The following is a 27,708-nucleotide window of genomic DNA, read 5'->3' as shown; positions in this document are numbered from 1 at the left end:
ATTCTCCCCCAGGGTCATGTCCTCCTCACCCTCATTACTCAAAATGTAGCATCCTAGATGGCAGCCACCTGTCCAGCCTATGTCTAATTTTTCCCCTGAATATCTGGAAACACCTAACCTTAACTCATGTAGTTGTCCTTCATTTGTCACAAACAGATTGGCTACAAACATATTTTCTTCCAGTATTTCTATTGACTGAAGCTGATATGCTCCTCCATTTGCTTTAACTGTTCTAGGACCATCATTCATTGCAATGAGTTAGGATACCAGTAACTCCACAGTTTAATTCACCCTCAAATGAACAGATACTGAAGAACAAATGGTAATGCCAATGATTTTCAATTGCTCATTCTTAAATATATTTCTTATGACCGTATCCCCGAGCTTTCATTTTTATTAAACCTGTAATATAAATAATATCATAATGCCTTGATACTACAATCAGTTCCAGGTAGGCAGATCTTAAGGCTCATGTTGAAGTAAATGGAACTTCGAAGAAGCGGAAGGATCCACCCAGTTGCAGAACTGGGTCATTAAAAAGTAGCAGTTCATTGATCTCAACATCTCCACTTTCTCCCTTTATCAAATACAAAATACAGATTCATCAGCCTTTGCTGTTGAGAAATAACAAAGCACTTACTGCTTAGCTCACTGGTACGAAAAATGGTATATGTTGCATTGAATCCATTATAATTTTCAGAATAATCTGTAATAAACTCTGCAGTAGCCTCATTAGAAAAAATGTAAACTGTTCCAGGATTTGTCCCCCAGAGCGAAGCTAAGAATAAATAAATAAAAAAGCAACTGTCAATTACAGAAGGTCACTTAAAATGAGTGGTGCTATTATAAAAAGAGAGTGAGTATGACTGTTTTTTTCAATTCTGAATAAATCCCTCTTTACAGAAGTGGTGGCTCTATCTAAAAAAACAAACAAAACAGCATTTTTCTAATTAGCTAAAATATAATTATTTTTGTGAGGTACAGCTCTGCCCTTAGATCTGCACATCCATCTTACTTTAACTTCAGCACAGATACCAGCTAGTGAATGACTGTAACTAAACTGGTTGTGCTTTAATTGTATTTTGTAATATCTAACTATTCACATATTAGCTCTTCAACTTCACACTTATTTCCCTCTAAATATTCTGGAGTTTTTGATACATGTATAAACTCCAAACTCCTAAGACCAGAAGATCGACTACATGATTTCATTACTTGAGCTTACCCCCATGGCTTGGTAATTAACACTTTTATTTTGAGAATCAAAGAACTTTTAATACACTATGATTACCTTGTAGTTTTATTTTCTTAGTAATGTATACATCATAAAAGTATGAAAAAATAACAAAAGCAATTACAGTGTAGTCAAAAATCACATATGTCTGTGAATTCTAAAAATTATTTCTGAAACTAATGGGGTAATACAATAAGTAACTTAATCATGTAGTTAGCCTCCTGGTTATCAGCATGAGCCAATACCCAAATGAGGTCAATGGAAAGACTCAAATTAACTTCAATTGGCATTAGGTCAGGTCCTATTTTATGAGTCACTGCACTATAATATATCCAAGGGGAGGCAAATCCTGGACTCCCAGTTTCCATTATGAAGTGGAGTTTAGGCTAGGCTCTCTTCCTCTCTCAACTCTTAGACAATTTCAGACAATTAGCAAGTGTGCACTTTCCTGGAGAGGAACTTTTTGCCTATTTTAATTCTATAAATCTTTAAAAATATGTCAAAATGATAATTAAAAATTAGAATGACATAGATATGTATGTATCAAATTCTTCCCTTCCATAGTTTTTTCCTTCTTAGTGGAATTGAAATTCTGCGTGGAAATCCCTTTTAATTCTTCCTTCATGGGACATGCAGTGCCCCTTGGAAGAGACCAAGGTTCTATCCCCTTGATACAGATTTTGGAGAGAGCTTGTGGTGGTAACATGCATTAAGGTGTCCAATGACTTTATACTAGCACGAGACCTTTTCCCCAACCATTCCTTCATCTCCTGGGAAGCACAGCTGCTGCAGAAGCAATACTACCACGGGATCACCCAATTGAAGCTTCCTGATCCTCCACAAAGGAACCATGTGTGTATAAGGGTGAGGGGAGATAATGTCACAGAGACAGAATTTCACTTTTCTTCACTATATATCCCCTTCTCCATCCAGACACTATTTGTAGTGCAAATTTCCCTTCACTTACAAAGACAAAAACTATAATGATAAGGAAACCTCCCAACTTTTTCTCTAAATATGTATTAAAATCCCTCATCAAAAGTTGCTTAAATGGGTTTATTCAGGTAAAATACAAGTGGAATCTCACTTCTTTAAAGTAGGACACAGTGGTAAATAGTATGCATTTGTGATCTTCAGATTTACTTAGACCATAAGCCAAATAAAGCATTAAAAAGTGACTCTCTCCTTTGTATCTTAGAACAACATTTAGCAAGCCACTTTAAATGAGTAAGCAAATATGTTTAGATCAGAAATCTTCAAAGAAAAAGGTAATCTGGACAACTATATGCATGTATTTGATTCACCTCAAATATAATAATGACTGAAAAGTAATACTGCCTTACCTTTTAAAATCTTGCTTGGTCCTGTACCTTCATAAATATTTAAAATGTCCGCATATTGTTGGGTATCAAAGGAAGTGAAGTTTAGTTTAATGGATAATCCTTGATTTGTACTAAAATAACAAAAACAAAAGAAAAAAAGGAAGATTATATGCTTCAGTAATTTTCCTTGTCTGTAGTAAATGAACTGTTCGTATGAAGGCTGTTTAATGGATAGTTCAGAAAAGTTATGGGAATTGCATTATCAGCTTTTCTAATCTGTGCTAATCATGGTGAAATTTTAGATGAAGCATTATTACACTTTGTACAATAGCAAAAGAGAACAGATGGGAAGCCTCTTCAGCTGTGGAAACTGTAGGAAACAAACCTCACTTAAGCAACTGCTTAATTGATTATCCAGACCATCTTTTTTAAGGTTCTCTTAATTTTGATTGCTTAACTAAAGAAATGGACTCGAGAGTTGAATTTTAGTTTATAGATTTTTATTAAATATCCTTGCCAGCAGCAACTAATATTATAGGATATAGGAAGACAAAACTAGTGTTGAATTATGATTTGGAAAACACAAACTAAAAAAATTGGTTGATATAACCATTCAGGTTTTCAGAATCAAATTAAACAACCACTATAGAAAATAATACTTATCCTCAATTACTATCTTGGGAAGGTGACTTAGTTTAGATATTTGACTCAGAGTCCCTCAGAACAGGGCTCCCCTTGAGTCATTTGTTTCTCAATTCCAATGTTGCTAACATAGAGGAAAAAACAATCCAAAGCTAGATCACAACACAGTTTTATCAGTTACTTTCATAACAATTCAGCAACATCTCTTCCCCAATAGATCTATAGTAGTCAACTGTTATTACTTATTTCCCAATGAATTATATTAGCCCCGGGATCTAACTAACACTCCTAACCGTCTAACAAACTCATACCTTTATGACAAACTACAGACTGAGTGTAGTACAAGAAGCTTGTACACTTGGTCTCATTTTATGTCTGTATATACCTAGAATTTAAAAGGCAGTATGCAACCATTCGCTATGGTAGCTGAATGCAAATTTCTTTTACAATCTTAGTTAACAACAGAAACGTTTTCATTTCTAAAACTACTTTATAATAATCTTGATTGGAACCTATTACAAAATAGGGTCACACACTATAACTCTGACAATCCTTAAAGCATATATACAAGCATGTACACTTCCTTACTACGTAGGTACCTAGTTTCAGGAAGTGGTCAATTGACTAATTTGGGTCATCACCTACAAGAAAGTCTGTATCACCTGATCTTTGCTTAGTGGTCAGCTTTTTAGTTCAGTTTTCATTCAGAGTAGGTGTTCACTTTGCAAACACAGATGGAGCAAAAGACAGACACAACTATAGTTTTTCCCCAGTGCACTAGTAGGCAACCAGAATTGCTGGAAAATAGAAACATTCAGTTAAAGACTTCTATCTGAGAGAGATACTTAATGTCACCAGGAGGAGTCCCTGGTGGCTGGTCCAGGACCTTAGTCTTCTCTGGTCCAGATGTCTTTGGCTTTCAGGAAGTGATATACTGAAAGAGATAGTCGCTTTGATCCCATTTCTATTGGGAACAGGCCCTTTGATCCCATTTCTGCTGGGTGGTTCAACTTTATCCTCTTCTTGGAGGTGCTGGAATGGACCAATTAGATGATGACCCATACTACTTCTGAATATTAGAAATGGCCAACCAAAATAAGAGTTCTCATCATCCTCTCAGGGAACGAAACATAAGCTTTTGAGTTCTTGCAACTGGGATTGGGATTTTCCAGGCGCTTTATGCAACATGCTTTTTTACACCAGTTTGTGTACAGCAAGTTAGGTCATAGCTGTTGGTGCAACCAACTTGAGATGTATCTTGAACACTAGCTTCACTAGATTTGCAGTTATGCTTGCTCAAGTTGCAGCTTCTCCAACAACTCTCTGCTAGCCGCTGAAATCTCCAAAGTTCATATCATTTATACAAAGTCCATCCATATTCTTTGATACTCTTTAAACTTGTTATAACAGTCCATTATACAATGCAAAATCAGTTCAAGAACTGTTGTTCTCCAAAAGGCCAAAACAGCGGTATAAATCTTCCATTTCTGTTCTTCTTTCAACAACAATGGTGAGACCTTGGTATGCATGGCTGAGCTGAGTCCATGCATTATATATAACCAGGTAAATTTCTGATTATTCTACTCTGTGCTCAAGTGTCCTTATAAACTCACTGTTTGGTTTCAATTTCTTTTATTTATTGTCTCTCTCACTACAGGTGTATTTCACTAGCTTGACAGCATAAGCATGCTTGATTGCAAACATTAGGCTTATTTTATTACTTAAACTAAAATTGATCAGTATGAACACAACCACTTTCTTTCCTAACAATACCGCCCATGAATAAACCCTGTCATTAAAGTCTTCAATATTTCACCCTAAACTGTATCACCTATAGCTGCCTTTCCTTTTATATTCATATTAATCATAATATTAGATTTAATCCAGTTCCCTATTTCACTGCTGTATCTGGCACATCATATAATATCAATGTTTGATGTTAAATACATTTTTCATTCACTCATTTATTCATTCACAGACAGGAAAAAGGGGAAGTCTCTTTAGCTCCATCAGTGGTACACTCCTGCAAAAGGCTGCAGCAACTTCACTCAGCACACAGTCAACCTGTAAAACTCCTTGCCTGAGGAAGTTCTGAAAGTTAGGACTATAACAGGGTTTAAAAGAGAACTGGATAAATAAATGGAGGTTAAGTCCATTAATGGATATTAGCCAGGATGGGTAAAGAATGGTGTCCCTAGCCTCTGTTTGTCAGAGGGTGGAGATAGATGGCAGGAGAGAGATGACTAGATCATTACCTGTTAGGTTCACTCCCTCTGGGGCACCTGGCATTGGCCACTGTCGGTAGACAGGATACTGGGCTGGATGGACCTTTAGTCTGACCCAGTATGGCCATTCTTATGTTCTTATGTTACTCTGATTTTTCTCAAACTATTGAAGAAACTTAGCTGTTAGACCTTGAGTTTTTATTCTCTTGGCCATTTGTTCTATCTTTTCTAAGAGGCCTTAATGATCGGGCAAATTCTTATATAGTGATAACTCATAACCTTGGTTACTACCAGAGCCTACAGATTCCTTACATACATAAAACATGTACTTCAGGGTTTGAACCTTCTAATAATTTGGAATCAGAAGTAGAAATGGGTAGCTCTTTTTCTTAAACTGGTTGCTAATTTGTGGCCATCTTCTGATACTTTGCTCATGACGAGTATCACCTTAATTCCCAAGTAGCTTCATTTAAGTCAAATGAATTTTTGTGGAGTATTTCAATAATCAACAAGAGAAAGGATTTCAGAATCTATGACTTAGTCCATGCTACCTTCCTCCTTGTTCCAAAACCACAATTTAAGTTCAGAAGAATCGGGGCTGTCCAACCAATGAGTTGGCTCTATGTCTTCACTTCTAAGCATCACACAGCAGTCTGTTGTAACAGTTCAATATCACAAGTGTTGCATCCTATTTCCCCCCCCATCACATTCTCCATATTTTTTCTAAATGATTCTCTCTCGATTCTCTCCATCAGAAATACATGGTGGTCCAAGATCCATAAGTCCACTGCCAAAATCAATTAATCGTTCCAACAGAACCATTAATTTGTTGTTCTCTGTGGTTGTGATTCCCAGCAGAAATCCAAATACAGATTTGAAAGCAACAGTCTTAACATACCTGTCAGAACCAGTTTGGAGATACACATGGAACAAGGTTTCATGCAGCTCGTAATTCTTTTTATTTTTCTTTTGTGGGTGTGCACAGATACAAACACAAATATATATATTTATGAAAATGAAAAGATGAAGGATGCTGTGAAAAGTAAATGCACTGGGGGAGGACTGCTTGTGTAATTAAATATGATGGAGGGAAATTGACCACACTATTGCCATCATATTATTTTTATGGTTTAGGTAAAAAAAAAGATGAACTTATATCTTTATTAAGGAAACAACTAGAAAAGGGAACACAGAAAACATCTTTTATCAGGGGTCACTGCTGAACTTTCTGGTTAATTAGTAGAGAAGAAAAGGATGGAAAAAGATCAAACTTGGTTGTGCTGCAGGTTGATTTTTTCTAATAAATATTTTCTAACAAGAACAACATAAAATGCATCCCGTTGGTGACTGCAAAATTCAAAAGACTCCCCAAAGAAACAATTGCACCCTGAAGGAAGACAAGTGTCTGAGTTAGGAGATACCCAGCTGATCTTTTCAGGCTTTCACTGTAAGTACTCAGGCTTTTCTAAGGCAGAGAACTGAAGAATAAAACTAGAAGGATTATTTTTCCCATTGAGAAACATGTAGCTACACACATTTGCTGCATCATTACTGTAATGTTGGACATAGTAGATGAACCTTTAAAAGGCCTTTGACTCAACTACACTGGAGGGTGTGGCATCCAAAGATTAACCCTTAGATATAGGACAATCCCTGTTATGTTTGCATGTTACCTGTGATGCTCCTTTATCTATCAATTCACTATGCAGCACAATCTCATCACTTCATGACAGAGAAGTGCTAGAGAGCTGCTATATAAAGGCTAGGTATTATTGTTAGTAATAACTGATGGGGTGATTTTGATTCAGATTACTGACATGGGAGTATTTTAATATGAAAGCATTCTCATCCAGACCTACTCTGACCTTTGTGGGATGATGTCATGGGGTTCACTCACCACTAGGGGTGCATCCTCCTGGCCGTTCCTAGGATTAGCTCCTTCCAGGTGCTGTCCCTGTGATGGTCTCCCCACCCATAGTCCTCTTTCACCTTGTGGCCCCTCTTACTTCAGTAGCTACAGCTTGCACTTTTTGTCTTGGACCTCCCTTTCTGGGGCATCAAAGTCTTTCAAGGCAAACTGTCCAAAGGAGTCTACTCACTACTGCCTGGTCTGTGCCACTTCCCCATTGGCTGGCAGGGGAACCCAGGCTCACCCGCTACTCTGGGTTCCAGCTCAGGGATCCTCTAGTCAGCTGCCAAGCTCCGTTCCACCCTGGATCTTACTGCCTTTTCCCTGAGGCTTTCCTTACCTTTTGACTCTCCCCCCTTCTCTGGGTTTGTCAGCCACACACCTCCTTCCTTCCTAGGAAGTAACTTTAGGCTACTTGTCTCTATACTCCCAAACACACCTTCCTTCTTCCAGGGAGTGACTAGAGTGTTCTTCCACATATCCCCTTTCTGCTCTCAGCTTCTGGGCTTTACGCAGGCCCTGTTTGTTCCTGTCCAGCTGAGCCTTGTCTAATTAATTCCTGCTCCCTGCCTCCCCTCCAGGTGCTGCCTGGGAAGTACATTGGCCCTGATAGCCAGCCTTACCCCTTCAAGCCTTGTCTGGGATGGACACCCCATCACAGAGGGGTACTTTCATTTAGGCAGAGCCCCAATGACTCTAATAGGAGCCTTATGCCTTATTCCATCTTTTGTAGGTATGTGGGCCATAATTTATTTCATGTGTTTAAATAGGGAAATTCATCACCAAAGCCTATATTTTAAAAATTGGGTGGCTACAGTTTGGGTCCTAAACTCCTTTTTAGGTACATGATTTTCAAAAGTGCTGAGTACCTACCAGTTTCCACTGATGTCACTGAGAGCTGTTGGGTGCTCAGGCTACTTATTTAGGAGACTTATTTTAGTCACCCAGTTTTGAAAATCTTGGTCCAAAATCCCTAGATCAGTGGTTCCCAATCTTTCCAGACTACTGTACCCTTTTCAGGAGTCTGATATATCTTGCCTACCCTGAAGTTTCACCTCACTTAAAAACCACTTGCTTACAAAATGAGACATAAAAATACCAAAGTGTCACAGCACACTATTACTGAAAAATTGCTTACTTTCTCATTTTTACCATATAATTATAAAATAAATTAATTTGAATATAAATTTTGTACTTCCATTTCAGTGTATAGCTGGGATTGGCAACCTTTAGCATATGGCCTGCCAGGGTAAGCCGGCTTGTTTACCTGCCGAGTCCTCAGGTTTGGCCAATCGCAGCTCCCACTGGCCATGGTTTGCCGTTCCAGGGTGTCTAACTCCCAAATTAATCACCCTCATTGGGTACATGAGGATCACAAGACTGCCATTTTACAAAGCCATTACAAGAACCTTTGCCTCTCAAAGTACTTTTGAGTGTGCTAGTTGGTATAGAGTGGGATTTACAGAAGCACCTAAGGCCCAAATCCTTGAAGATATTTAGGCACATAAGTCTCATTGAAATCAATGGGAGTTAAGTGTCTAAAAATCTTTGAAGAGCTGGGCCAAAGTGACTTAGGAATGGAAGTCCCATCAATTTCCAGAAGAGACTTGTGCCCCTAAGTCACTTAGGCACATCTGAAAATCCTGCTTGTCAACAACAGTGTTATCTCTTTCTAAACTATTGCTTTTAAGGTAATATTTCCAGTAATATTTTTATGAAAGATAACTTTCTGTGGTATGGAGAGTCAATTGAGTGATAATAGACCCAAATTATCCAGAGCAGACAAGTACTTACATATACAGAAAGTCAGTACCCGAGGTTTCTCACACCATCCCTACCACTTCATGCATCAAATATCTTAAGTGAAAAAACTGATGATATATTTGACTCTTGAAGTTTTGCCTTGTTTTAAAGAAAGCTGAAGAAATGGAAGAAATTTCTATTGTACATTTTACATGAACATCTTAACAGGGAATACAAAGCACAGGGAATACGTTCTGATATACAGGAAATGAGAACACCTTGCAATCAAATAGATGCTAGGAAACAACCTGTTTTGAAGCTACTTACCGCATAATCCATTGGCAAACAATGTTTGAATTATAGGGCTTTGGATAATTAATAGAGTGGAAAGATCCAGAGGAGCCAGTCAACATAAATTTTCCATCACAAGTTGTAGCTGTAAAGAAATAATCATTAATATTTGCCATAGTACAATATGAAATTTGAAGGTATTGCCTGAATGAAACTGGACTCAGAAAAAGGCTTATATCCAAAATTTTTAAAATGTATTATAGGGAACAATCCTGCATTGACAGGGAGATAAGCTAAATGACCCAATAGATCTTTTCTATCTCTAACTCCTATAATTGTATGATTTCACAGTAAAAGCTTGACTTTTTTTTGGCTCACTGACATATTATGAAAAACATTGTACAGTAGTCAGAGACAACACTGCTTATCTAGCCATTCATTTTTTGTATTCTCCTTCCCTGTTTTATTATTATTAAGTGCATTCACAGAGACACAGGATCTTGCCTTTAGAGTTCATATTTCCTACTGCTCATGCATTCTTGAGCTCATGAAGGATGTGGTTCACCCTTTTTAAAAAATCAGTGAATTTAACCAAAAACACAAATGCAAAAAGCCCAGTAAGAACATGAAAATGGACAAAGTTTTACATTTGCACATTTTGAATTTCACAGGGTATTTTTTGCTAAAACAGAGGCATTGTCCAAATCTAACATTAAATACTTTTCCTGTATCCTCACTGACACTGATCATTAGGGTAGTCTTATTTTTAAAATAACATAAATGTTTTCCCCTGTGCTTTCCATTTACCATTTAGATATTTTACTTGAAAAATGGACAGTTACTATATTTTAAATGCAATGCCACATATAACTCAGGGAGCAAGAGGAAGTTGCTCAATTTGATACAGATCATAAGAAGTTATATATTGTTAGTAAGATATTTTTGTCTTTATTAACATGAATGTACTATTACCCGTTATTCATAATAATAATGTGCTAAATTTATCAAGTGCACAAAGGTGTGGTATTTTCTTATAGATGTGTAGCAAAATAGATGCCAGCCTCATAGAGTTATCACCCCATAATGACTAAGGCAAATGTGCTTTGTTTGTTCAACAATTCCCTTTTGCTGCTCTCCCATCCCTCTTTCCTTTATCTGCTCTCTCACACTATCTGCCCCAATCCAACCTTCCCCATCACAGATCTTGGACTGACTGTAAGAGGGCTACACAACACAAGGGCATTAAAGCATAAATCCAAGCAGGAGATTTCCCCAACAGTCACAAAGAGTTAGTGTTTAAAGGTACTGGTACAGGGCTAATGGAGTTGTCCCTTTGGATTTCCCTAGCCTCCTCACTGGTGACTCTGGATTGCTTCAACTAATTCCCTTGCAGAGAGAGGAGGCACCTCAGGTCAGGGCAAGGCAGAGTCTGAGCTGTTCTTTTGACTTCTTCTGCTGCATTGCTGGAGCCCCTGGGTAGCTCTAGCTGCTTCCCTTGCTGGGACAGAAGGAGGACCTTTTGGTCCAATATGGGGTTTCCTGGAAATTGCTCTTGTTGCTTCTCTACCCCACGAGAATCTGGACAGCTCCAACCACTTGTCTTGGAGGCTGGGTGCAAATAGGATTTAATCCTGCTCTCATTTAAGTCAATGACAACACTCACATTAACTTCAAAAGAGTAGGATCCAGCTCATCTGTTTCATGTGCAGAGCCTTTACTTGTCAATGAAGGTTTATTTCTTCACTGCTAATGTAGGTTAATCTCTGTTAGCAAAGTAGCGATTCTGTGAAGTAGGTTTATTATGACAAAAACAGGGGTCTTAGCGCCCATTATGAAAAATAATGTCCCCCAAGTGCTGAGCCTCCAAACTCCCTTCCCTTAGACTGATGTGCTACATGGCTGCTTTTCCAACAAAATTAATTAATAAAAATAGTTTAGGTTTTCCCTACTTCTCTGGAGACCCCTTAACTGCTATTTCTAACTGCCCTTCAGTATTGCCTATTGCTGCTGCTGCCATAAAATTACCCAACATTTCATGGCAATTTTATTGATAAAACTAGAAAATGAATGTATCTTTCACCATCCATTGTCTGAATCTCTGCTTAAATGCATATAGATTTCACTACACTTTGTCAAAGGCAGGAAGAAACGGTTAGAATTTCACCTTTCCGGTAATGTATCTATACATATAGGATATGCTAAATTCAGTAATACTAGAGGGAGAAATAAACTGCGGGGAGGAGAGGAGGAATCAAGTAGTTTAGTTGTTTAAGTTGTTTAAAGGGAAATAACACTTTTTGTGTGCCAAAGCACTTGCAACAAGAATTATAAATTGGCTGTAAATCTAATTGTAAAACTCTGTGACACTTCTGAAAAACCAGACAACTTTAGCTATTATACAGCTGTATTAAGTCATTCTGGGGGATGGGACAGGAGTGAAAAATCAAAAAGGTGGAAAACTTGGCAGCTCTCCCAAATGTGCACATTGCTTATTGCCTTTCTGTACACTGGCTTTGCAAATGTTGCTAAGAAGCCTAAATATAGAAGCCTGGAAAAACTCTTTACTTTTGAGCATAAGATTTAAGATTCAAAATCTAAAATAAGGGTGATGGGCTAAATAACATTTTGTCCTGAAACCAGACTTTTATATTCCCCCAGGTTGTGAAGAACAGCTTTCAGTGAAAATGTGAACTGAAAAGAATAGGTTGGATGCTTGATCCACCAGGCACAAATGAAAAGGAAAAGGATACCACCAGTAACTCCCTAGAGCAGGCTGTAACTCCTGGATTTTGCTTTGTGAATACTCTACATCAAGCTTCTGTGTGACATAATTGCATATCATCTCTGTCCTAAAGACCCAGGCAAGTTTGGACTCAGTTTTACATATTCAATGCAATCTAAATAAATGTTGCTTTAAGTAAGAAATAATGTTCTGATTTTTCAAAGGAACTGACTAGTCAAATATTTCACTGAATTCTCCCTTATTTTACATGTGTTTCTATTAGTTCTCTATGAAACATAAGCAAAATCTGTGAGCAAAACTGACCTCATAAGCAAACTTGGTCCTGCCTCAAGGCAGGGGGCTGGACTTGATGACTCTCAAGGTCCCTTCCAGCCCTGCATTTTTATGATGCTATGAAAAAGTGTTATTTATTCTAATACAAAATAGGCAATTACTGTTAACCATAAAAATGATTGGTTTATTTCTTTAAATGTTGCAGGTAGAATACTTTGTATTACACATAACATGGAACATTTATGTATTGCTTCAGACCGCTGTACAAACTTTAGCTAAATCATTGGCAGGTGCTATTGCATCAAACTTTTTCTGAGTCAAAGGCCCAATTATACAAACTCCTGAATTCCCTCCACTTCCACTGATTTAATGGGAATTGATGGCTGGGATGAAACTTATTTGGCTAAGTTCGTAGTGAAGTGCAAGATTACAAGAGAATTAAGTATGTGTGGTGGCTTTTTTTCTCTAGTGCTTTGTTCCAATTGTTAAAGAATTACATTTTTTCCCCAAGAAGGTCACTAACACTGGTCACAAGTTTCCAAAAGGAGGAAACTCAAGTGTCCAAAACCCTGATGGACCTGCAGAGTGATAAGTGGTGGTTCCAAGAGGGGAGTATAACTTGGTTTTGAGCTAAGTGTGAGGAGAAGAATGAGATTCCACCCTAAGATAGGTACAGGCAAGGGACCAGAGAGACAAGAAAGGGGTCAGAGGTGCAGTTAGCACATAACAAGAGCAGTCAACAATTTGAAGAAGGGGCTTATCACCATTTGAGGTCAGACCTATTCTTGAGATGTTCATGAGTCATTTTTGGTAATATTTGATCAGTTCATTGCAAACATTCTAGTAAGATGGAAACCAGGTTTGAGATAATAAAGCGAGACCTATAAATTGCCTCAGTGCAGTAGAATCCTCCTGGTCAACAGTATTAAAAGCTAATTGAGAACAGTGAGCAATGGAAGAACATCATATTGAAGTAGGATACCATTATCAACTATCACAAGGGACATCTTTGTACTAGTTCCACCAAAAAATTAAGGTTAATGCATCCTGGAGATGGCGTATGTGGTTCTGCAGCTGCATAGCAACATCATTTGATAGCACAATGTTGGATATCATTGGTAAATTATTTGACAACGGCTTTTCCATTAGATGAATAGAGCTGGCTTATGCTGCTTCAGCATTAAACCATACAAATATTCATAAAAATATCAAGCTAATCTATAGTTTCATACATTTCTTGAAGAGTAAATTATCTTCTTGAATTCTATTTTTTACTTCTAGTGGGATTGGTTTGGAAGATACTTTTTATTGCTTAATATATTGACAAGTACAAGCAGATTTAAAGATTGATTCAGAGCTTTACATTCTTACCACATATTTTTTCATATTCATCTGAACCATCTGGGCAGTTTGGTACTCCATCACAAAATAAGTCTTTACTTATGCAGTTTATGGCATCAGCACAAGGTTCCTCAGGAGGCAAACATGTCACTGAAATAATAATTGAGAAAAGAAAAGGGGAAAAATAAAATTATATTAGAAAGGAGAACTGTCTTGCCTTTGGGACTCCAACACAAACCTGATTACACAACAATTATGTGAGTTGTATGTCTAACTTGTTTATGGTGTTTTTACATGCTCTGAGTCAATAAATAATAGCTGAAAGGTGAATATTAGTACAGAAGGGTAAATAAGTTCAGAAATATGAAAACTGAACATTCACTTCTTGTTAGAACTAAGCTCAAAATGAGGGCTGATGGAAATTTTTTATCACTTTTTTTTGCAAAATGAAAAAAAATAATTTTTATTTGACTCAATTGGAAATTCATTTTTTCCTCCTTCAATCATTTCATAAATAATTTAAAATTTGTCATGGAAAAAAATTCTCACATTTTGACCAGCACTAATAAGAAAGCCCTTTAAAGGACAAATTTTAGTATATTATAAATCTCTGAGGAAAAAAATCTATTTTTGTACAATTCTCTGCCCAGATTCTGCAATCAGCTCCCTGAGGGTGGACCCTTAAGTCTGTATGGAGTCACACTAAACAGCACTGCCCAAGGGTGTAAGTGTCCCTCCACATGAATCTAATTGTTGGATCAGGGCGAAAGAGTGCAGTCCTGTCCCCATTTAAGTGAATAAGAATTCTGCCAATGGAGCAGAATAAAGACACATAAAGACATTTTGGATAAGCATCCTGGAAGTACATACCTCATGGGACAGAGGTGGGGAGAAGGGTAATCACTCAGTTCTAATTACATTTGTTTTGCTTTTGTTAGTAAATGCATATGAGTGCAGGTGGAAAAGATCTGACAAGAAAAAAGCGGCAAAATACTTATAAGAACATAAGACTGATCACACTGGATCAGATATATGGTCCCTCTAGCCCAGTATCCTGTCTTTTGACCATGGCTGGTGCCAGATGCTTCAGAGGGAATCAACAGAACAGAACAATTATTGGATGATCTATCTTGTCCTCCACCTTCTGGAAATCACAGGTTTAAGGACACCCGGAGTAAGGGGTTGCATCCCTGATTATTTTGGACTAATAGCCATTGATGGGCCTATCCATGAATTAATTTAATTCTTTTTTGAACCCAATTATACTTTTGGTCTTCACAACATCTGGCAATGAGTTCCACAGGTTGACTATGCATTGTGTAAAGTACTTCCTTTTCTTTGTTTTAAACCTGATGCCTATACATTTTATTGGGTGACCCCTGGTAATTTTGTTATGTGAAGGGGTAAATAACACTTCATTATTCACATTCTGCACACCATTCATGATTTTGTAGACCTCTATCATATCCCCTCTTAGTCATCTCTTTTCTAAAATGAAGTCCTGGCATCTTAAATCTCTCCTCATTTGGAAGCTATTCCATATCTTAATAATTTTTGTTGCCCTTCTCTGCAACTTTTCCAATTTTAATTATATATATTTAAGCTGGGGAAACCAGAACTTCACATAGTATTCAAGGTGTGTGCAAACTATGGATTTATATAGTGGCATTATGGTATTTTCTGTTTTATAATCTATTCCTTTCCTGATGATTCTTAACAATCTGTTAGCTTTTTTGACTGCTGCTGCACACTGAGCAGATGTTTTCACATAACTATTCTTGAGAGGTAACAGCTAACTTAGACCTATCATTTTGTATGTACAGTTAGGGTTTTTTTTTCCAATGTGCATTACTTTGCATTCATCAACACTGAATTTCACCTTTTGTTGCTCAGTCACCCAGTTTTCTGAGATCACTTTATAATTCTTCACTTTGGATTTCTCTATCTTGAGAAATTTTGTATTGTCTGCTAACTTTGCCACCTCACAGTCTACCCCTTTTCCCAGACTATTTATGATAATGTTGAACAGCATGGGTCCCAATATGGATCCTTGGGGGTCCTGGCTATTTACCTCTCCCTGCTGTGAAAACTGACCATTTATTTCTACCTTTTGTTTCCTGTCTCTTAACTAGTTACTGATCCATAAGAGAACCTTTCCTGTTATGCCATGACTGCTTACTTTGTTTGAGAGCCTTTGGTGAGGGACCTTGTCAAAAGCTTTCTGAAAGTCCAAGTACACTATAACACTGGATCACCCTTTTCTGAATACTTGTTGACACCCTTGAAGAATTCTAATAGATTGGTGAAGCATGATTTCCCTTTACAAAAGCCATATTGACTCTTTCCCGACATATTGTTGTCACCCATGTGTCTGGTAATTCTGTTCTATACTATAGTTTCAACCAGCTTGCCTGGTACTGAAGTTAGGCTTACCAGCCTGTAATTGCCAGGATTGCCATTGGAGACTTTTAAAAAAATTGTTATATTAGCCCTGCTCCAGTCATCTGGTAGACAGACTGATTTAAGCAATAGGTTATATACCACAGTTAGTAGTTCTGCAATTCCAGATTGGAGTTCCTTCAGAACTCTTGGGTGAATACCATCTAGGGTGACCAGACAGCAAATGTGAAAAATTGGGATGGGGGTGAGAGGTAATAGGAGCCTATATAAGAAAAAGACCCAAAAATCAGGACTGTCCCTTTAAAATCGGGACATCTGGTCACCCTAATACCATCTGACCCTGGTGACTTATTACTGTTTAAATAATCAATTTGTTTCAAAACCTCCTCCACCGACACCTCAGTCTGAGACAGTTCCTCAGATTTGTTATCTAAAAAAAGAATGGCTTCTGTGTAGGAATCACCCTTACATCCTCTGCAGTGATGCCCAATCACAAATAATTCACTTAGCTTCTCTGCAACAAACCCTGTAAATAAAATATTTGCAATACAAAGTGAAGGTGTAAGAAAGAAAATCTGCCATTTGCACTCAAGCAATAGGCCATACACTTCATAGCCTTTATATCATAGCCTGTTTTATGCAGAATAAGAATGTTGGACAGGGCACTGCAAATGTGTAATGGGAATTCCAACTTTCTCTAGGACAACCACCAAGGATAAATAGAAGAACCTTAAACAGTGAAGAGTTAGAGTTGAATGGTATGAAGTATCAGCAAAGGGAATGATCACAAATCTTGGTGAGATGTTTGAACTTAGTACATTTCTAGATGCAATGAAAAAAAACACCAGCAAAACTACACCAAATATCCAGAGATATGCTTTGAGTGAAATTAATATGCAATAAGAGTGTTGTGTTTACAGAAGATATCTTCAATTTCATTTTTATTCCTATTCAAAAAACCAAACTGCATGGCTACCTTCTGGGCATAAGAAAACTGGTATTTTGTTTGAAAATGCTTCTTTTTTAATTTTAAGACTGAAAAAAAAAATTACCTCTAAATCACAACCCATAGAGGAGTATAAATTGCTACGGTACATGTAAAAATTACAAATGCTTAGACATATCTGAAATGCATTTGTGTTTCTCATATTTTGCACTAATTAATGATTCTGGGAAATATTTTCAAAGGTACAAATGGCAGTGTAAGAGTGTGGGAATCAACCCTGTGGCGCCTCCTGCTGGTGTCCTGGGAATTAGCTCCACTTCCAGCCTTGGAGTGCCCTCTTCAGGCCGGTGTCCCGCTTACGCCGGGCCCCCGTGTCCCTCTGGGACCTGGTGTCTCTTGTATGCTGGGGTGCTGCCCCCTGGCAGTAACCTCTCACTTGCAGGGTCTCCCCTCCCTGGGGGACCGCCCACCCCTATCCCTACCTCACCTCAGTTGTAGGCTCCTGCCAGTCACCAGCTAGCCCCCCTGCCCTGGGGCAGACTGCAGTATAAGCCACTCATCACAGGCAAGGTTGAGTTTGGACCTGCTGCCTCTGTCTCACCTTGGGCTGTCCCCTGAAGCCCCAGTACCTGTTGGGCCTAATGCTAGGCTGCAGCCTGGGGCTTTCATGGCTGGAGCTCCCCAGCTCCTCAGGCCCTTCCTCAGCCCTGCTCTAATCTAGGTACTCTGCTTAGGTCCCTGCAGCCACGTCCCTCCCTCTCAGAAGCTAGAAAGAGTCTCTTGAGCTTCAGCCCAGCAGCCCCTTTATAGGGTCAGCTGAGTCTGTTTGGGGTGTGGCCACATCTGAGACTGCCTCCCAATCAGCCCAGCCTAAGGCTCCCAGCCCCAGCCTTCTCCCTGGGCCATTTTAAGCCCTTCCAGGCAGGAGCGGGTGACCACCCCGCTACAGGCAGATAGGTACAAAACTTACACTGAAAGCCAGTGGGAATTAAGCACCTGACTGTAATTTGTGCTTTTCAAAATATCCCCTATAGTCCATGATTTGCAAAACTAGCTCTATTAATCCAACACAGTATACTATACAATATCTTTTGTGTTTAGGGCCCAAACTTGAAAGGTCTGCTCTGCTCATGGCTCTCCCTTTTCAGTCAATGGAAATTCTATGTATGAAGTATTTGTAGGATCAGGCCCATAATTTGTACAACTGAATGGATACCAAAGTCTTCTATGTAAAACATCAACCTTTTCACTATATTTAAGTTACGAACCTGAAGACTTGCTTCTAGTGAGTGGTTCTGAATCTATATAAACAAACCAACCTCAAGATGAAAACATTTCAGAAGCACATTTCCTATCCCTTAAAGGTCTAATAAAAATCTTCCCACTTTTGGAAAAGTGTTAATTATTGCTTTAAAGAAGCCCATATTTGCTACTCTGACATTGTCCAGAGTCAAGCAAAGCTACCGACTCTCATGAGTCTCAAAACTCCAGCTCCTGGAGTCAGGTGAGACTCTCAGTTTTGATTTTCTAAATGGTTAAGTTTCTGTTGCTCCTGGCTTTGTAGAAAAGCTTGAAAATGTTAACTTTAAAAGGTCAATCCATAACATAACATAAATAATCCAACATATATTATTTTTAAATCTCATGATTTATTAAGCCAATCCCATCATATATGTGTGTATGCATGCAAACAGAGAGAAAGAGAGAGAGAGAGAGAGAGAGAGAGAGACTTCAGGTAGATACCAGGTTCTTCCATTAACAAACAGTAGCATTATCTTGTATTCTCATGATATGCAAAGGTTCTGACCTGAAGCTGATGGAGGGGGACTTGTAGTGAGATTCACAGGATCTGCTAGAACAAAATATAGTTGAGATAACCCTTAATTTAGTTCTAATCTATATCTGTAAACACTCTTGTGTATAGATTTACTTTTTTGATGGTTTTAAAAAAAATCTGAAAAGTTTGGGTGCTTATCTGTTGGTTATTCCATCAACACCTTCCTCCTAACCTTTCTAACAATAGTCTACTTTTTTCTTCTTACCCAACTCCTCCTGAAGCACCTTCTTCCTCTACCATAGGCCCTTGACTGCTGAGTAAGGTATTGGTTATTGTGCATATGTACTATTTCCAAGACCTCAAGTGTGATCATCTCATCTTTATCTCAAAAAAGATGTGTTATCACAGCCAATGAAGAGCATCTTTCAGCTCAAGAGATAGAGGCTTTGTTTTTGGAGGAAGTTGAAAATCAGGTGCAAAGTGTGTGGTGTAGTTGATAACAAGGATGCTTGTGTGTACGTAGTGATTGATCATTTAGGGTACAACTTTCTCTCATTACATTTGCATGCAGGGTCAAGTTAGCTCTGAATTACACAAGGGGATCACTACATATTTCAGTCTCTCCTTTTGACTCTCTTCCAACTGGCTTTAATTGCTCACCTTTGATTCTGAATTTGTAAGGCTCAGCAGCTGTGGCAGCATCCCCTTGTCCAGGGAAACCTAAGTGTGCCTTTCCCCATAAGATTTCCGTTGAGAATGGAACCAAAGCTTAGGAAAGTTGTTGCACTAACCATCTCTCACAACATAAGGATGGATAGCTCTGGCCTTATCTAAACCGATCTGAACCCTTACAAAGTTTTTGTTTGGAGTCAATGGGTGGGCAACAATTTATGCTTGTTTTTACTTTTTTTCCAGACTGGTTTAAATCACTAGACTCCAAGGACTTCCATACAAAATACAAAAGTTTGTCTCCTCATTATAGGTGAGTTCAAATCCAAGCATCTTAGATTATCTAGGGTATAACTTCAGGTAACATATCACTTTATGGACCAGCTCCCCAGCTGCTGTACTGAAGTGTATCTCCAATGAAGTCAATGCAGCTGTGCCAATTCACACAGGATGAATATTTGGCCCTACATTTGTTTTCATACCTTACTTGGCCACACAAGCTAGTTTTCATTTACAAGAAATACTGACCTGATGATGTTAGAGGTGGGCTTGTAGTCAGAGTTTCAGGAGCTGTTGGAACAAAATCAAGTTAAGTGTAAACTTTCTGTATAAAGTATTTTGGAGTTTCACATTAGTGTAGGAATACCTCAAATATTTTTTTACTTGAATGTTCCTCTGAGCCATCTGAAATTTTCCAGTTCTCTCCTGGTGAATATCCTACCTCTCTTGCAGCTTTTCCTCCCACTCTGCAAGCTCATCAAGGATTACCATTCCACATGAAGCCCTTTCTCCCAACTCTCTCTCATGCACACAGGCTCCTCAATCCCTATTCCTTCTCCTCTTCAAGAAGGTTTTTATAGAGAATGTGTGTCTGGGGACTCATGGGGACTCATCTGTGACTGTCAGAAGGGACATATCTTTTCAAGCAGCCTTCTTGAGTATTGATATTACCATTTATATCACAGTACTCCTTGTGGCACCTGCATCTCATAAGACAATATTTGGATCAGTTAAATGAGCTGAAATTAAAATGTGGAATGGCAGCAATTTTCCAAAAAGAAAGTTACTTTTGATCTCTATGGAAGCTGTGGGAGCATAGACAAATCACTTCACCTCTGTGCCTCAATTTCCTCATCTGTAAAATGGAGATGACACTTTTCTTGCTATAGCATGTTGAGATTTAGGAAGTTAAAGTGCTATGTACAATTTTCATTCTAATGATTAATTGGATGTTCAATTCCTGATATCACATTGTTGCAGTAGTCCTGGAGGAATACACAGTTGTTATCTCATTTTAAGTCAGACCTGTTAATATCTCACAACAACAAAAGTTTGGCTACTCTGAAGCTCACAAGTAGATATATCACCCTTTCAGTTCATAATTTTCTTCTACAGAATTTCTGGGATATAGTGGTCAATCATTTCACATAATGATGTGCTGTTTTATAAAAAAAAAAACTTCTAGATGGTGCAAATAGTCAAGATAAATAATGATGTCATGGCTCTGAATTTAGTCATTGAATATCTAAAGTACCTAGCATGAAATGTGCCTTTAGTATATAGAGTATAAGAGACTTTACCCACCAGATGTCTCTCTCTCCTTATGAAGGCAATCAGTAGCTACTTAATAGTGTCTCAAACAAGATTAAAAATGTGAGTTTAATCAACTTCCACTTCAAGGGATTCAAATTAATTTTTTATTCTCTTCCTCATTGACAGCCTGTTCCAAAACTCATTGAAGTCAATGGGAAGATTCCTACTTATTTCACTGGGTTTTGGATCAGGTCTTATCCATTGCTCATACATTTCTTCCTCTGGGTATCGAGGGTCCCACCACCACTTTTTAATCATATTTATGATGCTTAGAATCACCTCATCCACTTATTGACAAGTCAGAGTTTTTCCTTGCTGGTTAAATGAAACTGAATAATCAAATCCTTTTAAATTCCATTCTTAATGTTTGTTTCCACTTACATGAGATCCCACTTCTTTCCCTTATCTGCCTTCACAAGCAAAGCAGAACATCTCACTTTCTAAGAACACTAGAACCTCTCACTACCCTTGGTCCAAATGTTGGGTAAAAGAATGGTATTTACTTATGAAATAACATTGTTGGACCTTAATTACATTACCTTGAAGGACATTGGTAGGCATCACAAATGATGGACACCATAAATAAAGGATTAATATTATGGAATTTCACTGGGAGTTCATCATTATTTTACCCTCTTGTTTCCCCTTTAAAGCATATGTATCACGCTGATCCACTGTTCTGTGAAAATGACTGCATGGCTCCCAGTGTGGTTTGTAAATGCTGCTTCCAGGTTGGCTAAAGGAGATCACTTGTGAACAACTCACAGACTATTGGTCAAGATTTTCAAAAGTATTTAGGTACCTAACTCCCACTGAGGATTTGGGCCTTCTTCCCTACAACTTCTGATTATGTAGCCTCTGTTGTGCCAGCTAGTAAAGGAATCTCCTGTAATGGAATTTTCATGTGTGGACTTGTATACCTGCACATATGCCATTGCAGGACTGAGTGCCAACATCTGCAATTGACTTACATTTCAAGGTTTCAAAGAAAGCAAACAATTTTCATAGTTACCTATGATTTCTATGCTGTTCACATCAATGTTAATAGTTTGCAAAAGGCTAGTTTTATTTGCTTCAGTACCTAAAACGAGTTCATTCTTTGTTTTCTCATTAGATACCCACTGTGCAAAGTATAGGTTGAATATTACGATAATGCTGCCATTTCTGCCAAACAGAAAACACCACAGAAGAAAAAACAAGTTAATCACACAAAATACCAAGTGAATAGCATATTTGACATATCGTTTTTTAAAATCAAGATTACATTTTTTTTCTAAAAGGTATATACTCCAGTTCAAACAAGAATTATTTTGGTGAAGTTCTGTTGCCTGTGTTTATATAAGAGATAAGACTAGATCAGGGATTGGCAACCTTTGGCACATGGCCTGCCAAGGTAAGCCCCCTGGCAGGTTGGGCTGGTTTGTTTACCTACCGCGTCCACAGGTTCGACCGATCGCAGCTCCCACTGGCTGCGGTTCGCTGCTCCAGGCCAATGGGGGCTGCGGAAAGTGGTGCGGGCTGAGGGATACCTGTGGCAGGTAAATGGACATGGCAGGTAAACAAACTGCCCCGGCCCACCAGGGGGCTTATCCTGGCGGGCCGCGTGCCAAACATTGCCGATCCCTGGACTAGATGATCAGAGTGGTCCCTTCCGGCTATAGAATATATGAATCTAATGAGGATCTCATTCTAATAATAGGTTCCGTCCACTAAACTCAAACTGTCAGGGTATAATGGATGAGCAACTAGAGATAAGGTGAAGGGACATAATTTTTAAAAAGTACTGAACACCTTAGAAACTTGAAGCCTGATTGTCCTTTCACTTACATTGCTGTAAATCAAAAGTAACTCAATTTAAGTCAAAGGAGTCAGTGGTGTTATACTGGTGTAAATGAAAGGAGAATCAGGACCTGTGTTTAGCTAAACCCACACTGAGTCTTGATTAGGTCTCATATTTTAGGCTTTATAACAATGACAGATAGCCTTGAAATATCCACATGATAAAACATCATGTAAAGTACCCATTTTTGTGACCCCAAAGTTAAATATGTTTGTGTCACAGGTGGATTTGATAAGCACTGGGACTGCTCGCATGAAACAATACAGGGTGAAATCATGTTTTCACTGAAGTCAATGGCAAAACTTACATTAATTTCTTTGGGGATATGCTTTCATTAAAGTGATGCCCTGGTAATTAGAGCAGGGCAAAATTTTCTGCAGAAACATTATTTCACTAATAAATACAGATTTGTGACAACCAAAATGTGGTGAATTTTTATCGACTTTGGAAAATTGTCTCACTTAAAAAATATGAGAAATTTCAAAATGGCTCATTTTGACATGCCCAAACTGAAAGTTTGATTCTGGGGGCTAGATTCACAAGGTGACTTAGGTGTCATTCCCATAAGTCAGAAGGTGGTGGTGGTATCCCCTTAAGACCACTAGCAATCACACTCAACTGGACTGTGGGAAACCCAGGTTTGAATCCCCACTCTGGAGATGAAACTTGAACTGAGGTCTCTTATATCCCTGATAGCTGCCCTTACCGCCAAGATACTGGGTCTTTCCCCTTGAAGCTGTCCCACTTTCAAAAAAATTAAATATTAACTGGAACCTGGGTGTCCCTCTTCCCAGGTGAATACTCTAATCACCAAGATAGAGAGTTTCTTTCTCTCTCTTTTGCCCAATGAATATTTCACTATCGAATACAAAGTGGAACAGCTTCAACAGGCAAAACTGAAGGGATACCAAATAGCCAGGTGGTTAGGGCAGTCACCTGGTATATGGGAGACCTGGGTTCAAGTTCCTGCTCCAGAGTGGAGATATGAACTCAGTTTTCCAACACTCCAGGTAAATGCCCTTGATATAAAGGAGGACAGCACCCCATTCTCCTTCTGTTTTGTGAGTGGCCTTAAGTCCCTTATATTTCTTTTGCTTTTATTAAGAAACATTTAAAGTTGTCTGCAATTGGAAAAAAAACAACATGTAGTTTAACCTGCAACAATTTTTTCTGACTTTTTGATTCACCAAAAATTGCCCCAAAATTCAGTTTTGAGTCAGCCCCAAACCATTTCCTCCTGATTTTTCAGAACTGCTATCAAACTGAAAATTTATGTATTCACCCAGCTCTATTAGTAACCCCTGGTATTCAGGTCTATACTTATAGCAACATGTTGATTGAGTTGAATATATAATTTTGCTTATTGGAGAAAAGGACATTTTCTCTCCCTGCTGAAAAACAGCAGTGACCGCCCTTATTGCAAAGTACTTGTGCTAGCAGACTGCCACTGATTCAACAGCACTCTTTGATATGAGGTGATTAATTTTATCACTGCACTGAGCACAGTTTGCAATATATTAAAAGACTAATTTCTTAAATGATTCTGATAACCTCTAGGCCATGCTGAGTAAACAAAAGCTTTTATTGCTCTCTTTGGAGCTGAGCTGAGTTCCAAGGGTGAAACAATAACCAGATTTCCCAAAAGATAAACAATTTTTTATGAAGAGTCAAGTAGAAAATAATTGCTGAGTCAAAGTAATAATTTGAGTATTTTCACAGTGGACAGGAATAGAGATTATTCCAAAGAATTTAGGGGCCTGATACAAAGTCCTCTGAAGTCAATGGAGTCTCCCTGTGACTTCACAGGGGTTTGGCTCTCACTTTAGCTGCACAAAAGAAAAAGAAAAGGAAAACAATCTATTTTGCCATAAAATGTCTAGAGGGCATAAGTTAATAGGAATGTATTGGGGGGAGGGGAAGAGGAAGCCTTAAATCTCAGGAAAATCAATCCACTTAGGGTAAATCTACATTGCTCCCGGGGTGTAATTTCTGTCTTAGATAAATGTACCTGTGCTAGCTTTGATTGAGCCAACGTGTGGCAAATAATAGCCTAGCCACAGTTAGTGACCGAAACTATAAACCCACCTGTCCCCACTGGTGCTTGAGTGTCTAGCGCAAGCCACTACGTATGTCACAGCAGCCATGTCTCCACAGCAACATCACTATTTTTAATGCACTAGATCAATCAGAGCTAAGGTGAGTATGTCTATCTAACCTGGGTTGCTCCCCGGCTGCTGTGTAGGTCAACACTAAGACCAGGCATTTTTTCTAAAATCTGAATGCTTGTCAGATGCATCATTATTAACTAAAATCTATTGGGGAGGGGAGGGGTGAAAATGAAACACCTCTACATGTTATTTTAAAGCTCATAAAAATAGAAATAATTTTAGATATGTAATCATCTATGATTAGGAAAATGGGTGTGGGAAAATATTTCATGCTCACTAACATCTCCTCCTGTATGCTTATAAATGGAGAAAACAGCTCTTTACAAATATATGAATACCCTACTTTTTAAATACATATTAATAGTGCTGTTCTGGGATCCTCTCTCTCTCTCTCTTTCTCTGTTTCTCTCATTTCAGTCTCTCATAGTTGTATTCAAAGGAAGGAAAATGCAGTGTTGGGTTTCCATGTCTCCTCTCTTTTCTTTACTGAAAGCCTGATTCTCTGTAGTCATTTATGCCAATGCAGAATGGGTTTACTATGCTACTAGATCAGAAAAGCAGTGTTGTACACCCACTCTGCAATGGAGTAATGGAAAATCAGATGCTTTATTTTATTATTTTGGAAGATTGTGTGGGAGAAAGTACTGTTAGGGGCATAGTAATTATATGCTCCTCTGTCTGTCTGATACAATCCCTGAATGTATGGTACACTCACAAATATTGTTCAAGAGCGTTACTTTCTGCTTCAATAGCACTGATGTCTCCTGCCCTTGTACAAGTGAACATTGTTTGATGACCTCATTTTGAGCCTGTTTTGAACTCTCAGGCTCTGATTCAGTGATCCATCCCTAAGCATGTGGTCAGTGCTCTGCTGTATATCTTTGAAGCTAGTTACATTGAAATGATTGGGACTTGAGCATGTCCTGAAGTTGTTTAGTGAATAGGGATGTCCTGAGCAGATGCTCTGCTGAATCAGGGCCGCACTGAAATATGAGCAGACTGGACTGAACTCAAGTTTAGTTAGGCTTGTGGCATAACTGGCATGAGGGACATAAAGCTAACCATCCTTTAATAAAACAGAGTATACCCCACATGTTTTATACTGTTCAAAATACACGAGGTGTGGGTCTGTCTGGGTTATAATAGTAGCCTAATCTCTATCACCACCAAGAAGAGCTTATCCTAAACTAATGACAGGTTTCAGAGTAGCAGATGTGTTAGTCTGTATTCGCAAAAAGAAAAGGAGTACTTGTGGCACCTTAGAGACTAACAAATTTATTTGGCCAAGGCTTGGCATTGCATCAATAGGTTCTGAGAAGAATATAACTACACTGTGGAGGAATATAACTACACTGTGCTTTCCACAATAGTGTTCATCAAAGGAAGGGGAGAGATGAAATGTCCCCACAGACCCCTTTGAGAGACAAAATCTTTTTTATGCACTGTCGACATTCATAATCTAATGAGGATTTTTAAACTTAAAAATTATGAACTACAGTATATACCCACTTGAACTGCAAAACTTCAGAGTTCTTATATTCATTCTTCAGCTGACTTGCTTGATAGATTTCATTTATCTATACAAAAAATATGAAAAATTCTGAAGAACTACAAGTTAGAAATATACACAATTACTCATTACAATTATGATTTTAACACCACACATGTTTTTCTTCCTAAATGAAATATGCTTCTTGAGGTGACTGAAATTGACATTTTTGTCAGTTTCACTGCTGCTATTCATTAACAGTGGTTAAAGGGACAAGAATCATGTTAATTTAAGTCACCAGCTGCCAGGGCTCCTAGATAGCCAGGCCATGGCATTGAGGACAGGGACCAAGGGATCCCAGTGTCCTGGGCCAGCTGAATCCCCAGGCAGGTTTCTGATGGAACCATCTCATATTTTATGAATCTGCATTTTCCAAAAATGTTTTGTCAGAAATTTCCCAACCAGTTATAACTGATATTAGATGCCTTTAAGAAATCAATACAGTTAATGGCATGTTATCTGTTATATCCTCTTGAGTAAACCACAGACTCTTACCAATTGTTGAACATCAAAGGCAAGAGCCTTGAAGTCAGCTGATGAGTTGTCTTGTAAACCAGGGCTGAACGATGCTCCTGACAGTATTTTAAATGTTCCTGTGGCTGCATGATTGTTTCCATATACTTCAGTTGGATTATTTAAAGAAAAACAAAACAGTGGAAGTGTTGAATTATGTAGAAATGTAAGCAAGAGGTTGCATTTGACTTTTCCAATAAAGATCATGATAAAATATTGCTACTCTCTCCTTTCACATTCTATTCAAAGCTTTTCTTTGTTTTGCACTGGTTTCAAAAGAAAACTGCTTTTCAGCTGCTTAAAGGACACTGTTTCACAATGCTAACATCTTTAAATCCATGCTGTTTTTTTCTAATCCCATTACTTTAAATTATATCTTCATTTCAGAGCTTCCTGGAACAACTATATTGCCTGCTGAAAGAGGCAATGACCGGTCAGCTTCTTCTAGCTAGAGCAACTGATACAATGGAAGCATGGTGGGCAATGAGCCATTAAAAGTTTGTATATTCTTGGACTGCAGGCACCAAGTC

The 27,708-nt window shown here is 38.3% G+C and overlaps 1 protein-coding gene across 1 annotated transcript in view; it reads right to left on the bottom strand.

Moving 5' to 3' along the window:
- TMPRSS15 (transmembrane serine protease 15) overlaps nt 1–27,385 on the bottom strand; it is an 85,393-nt gene extending 58,008 nt beyond the window's left edge. The window contains exons 1-8 of the mRNA XM_043505736.1: nt 27,161–27,385; nt 26,626–26,693; nt 22,121–22,272; nt 18,873–18,921; nt 13,754–13,881; nt 9,403–9,511; nt 2,578–2,687; nt 641–778 (exon numbers count right to left, since the gene is read on the bottom strand). Of these exons, the coding sequence (XP_043361671.1) occupies nt 641–778; nt 2,578–2,687; nt 9,403–9,511; nt 13,754–13,881; nt 18,873–18,921; nt 22,121–22,272; nt 26,626–26,693; nt 27,161–27,385 (979 nt within the window). The remainder of the gene's footprint in view (nt 1–640; nt 779–2,577; nt 2,688–9,402; nt 9,512–13,753; nt 13,882–18,872; nt 18,922–22,120; nt 22,273–26,625; nt 26,694–27,160) is intronic.
- Between the last annotated feature and the right edge of the window lie 323 nt (nt 27,386–27,708).

This window comes from Dermochelys coriacea, chromosome 1 (assembly GCF_009764565.3).
Source record: "Dermochelys coriacea isolate rDerCor1 chromosome 1, rDerCor1.pri.v4, whole genome shotgun sequence".
Taxonomy (NCBI): domain Eukaryota; kingdom Metazoa; phylum Chordata; order Testudines; family Dermochelyidae; genus Dermochelys; species Dermochelys coriacea.
The sequence above is the reverse complement of the archived record's forward strand: the minus strand, read 5'-3'. Positions and strand labels throughout refer to the sequence as shown.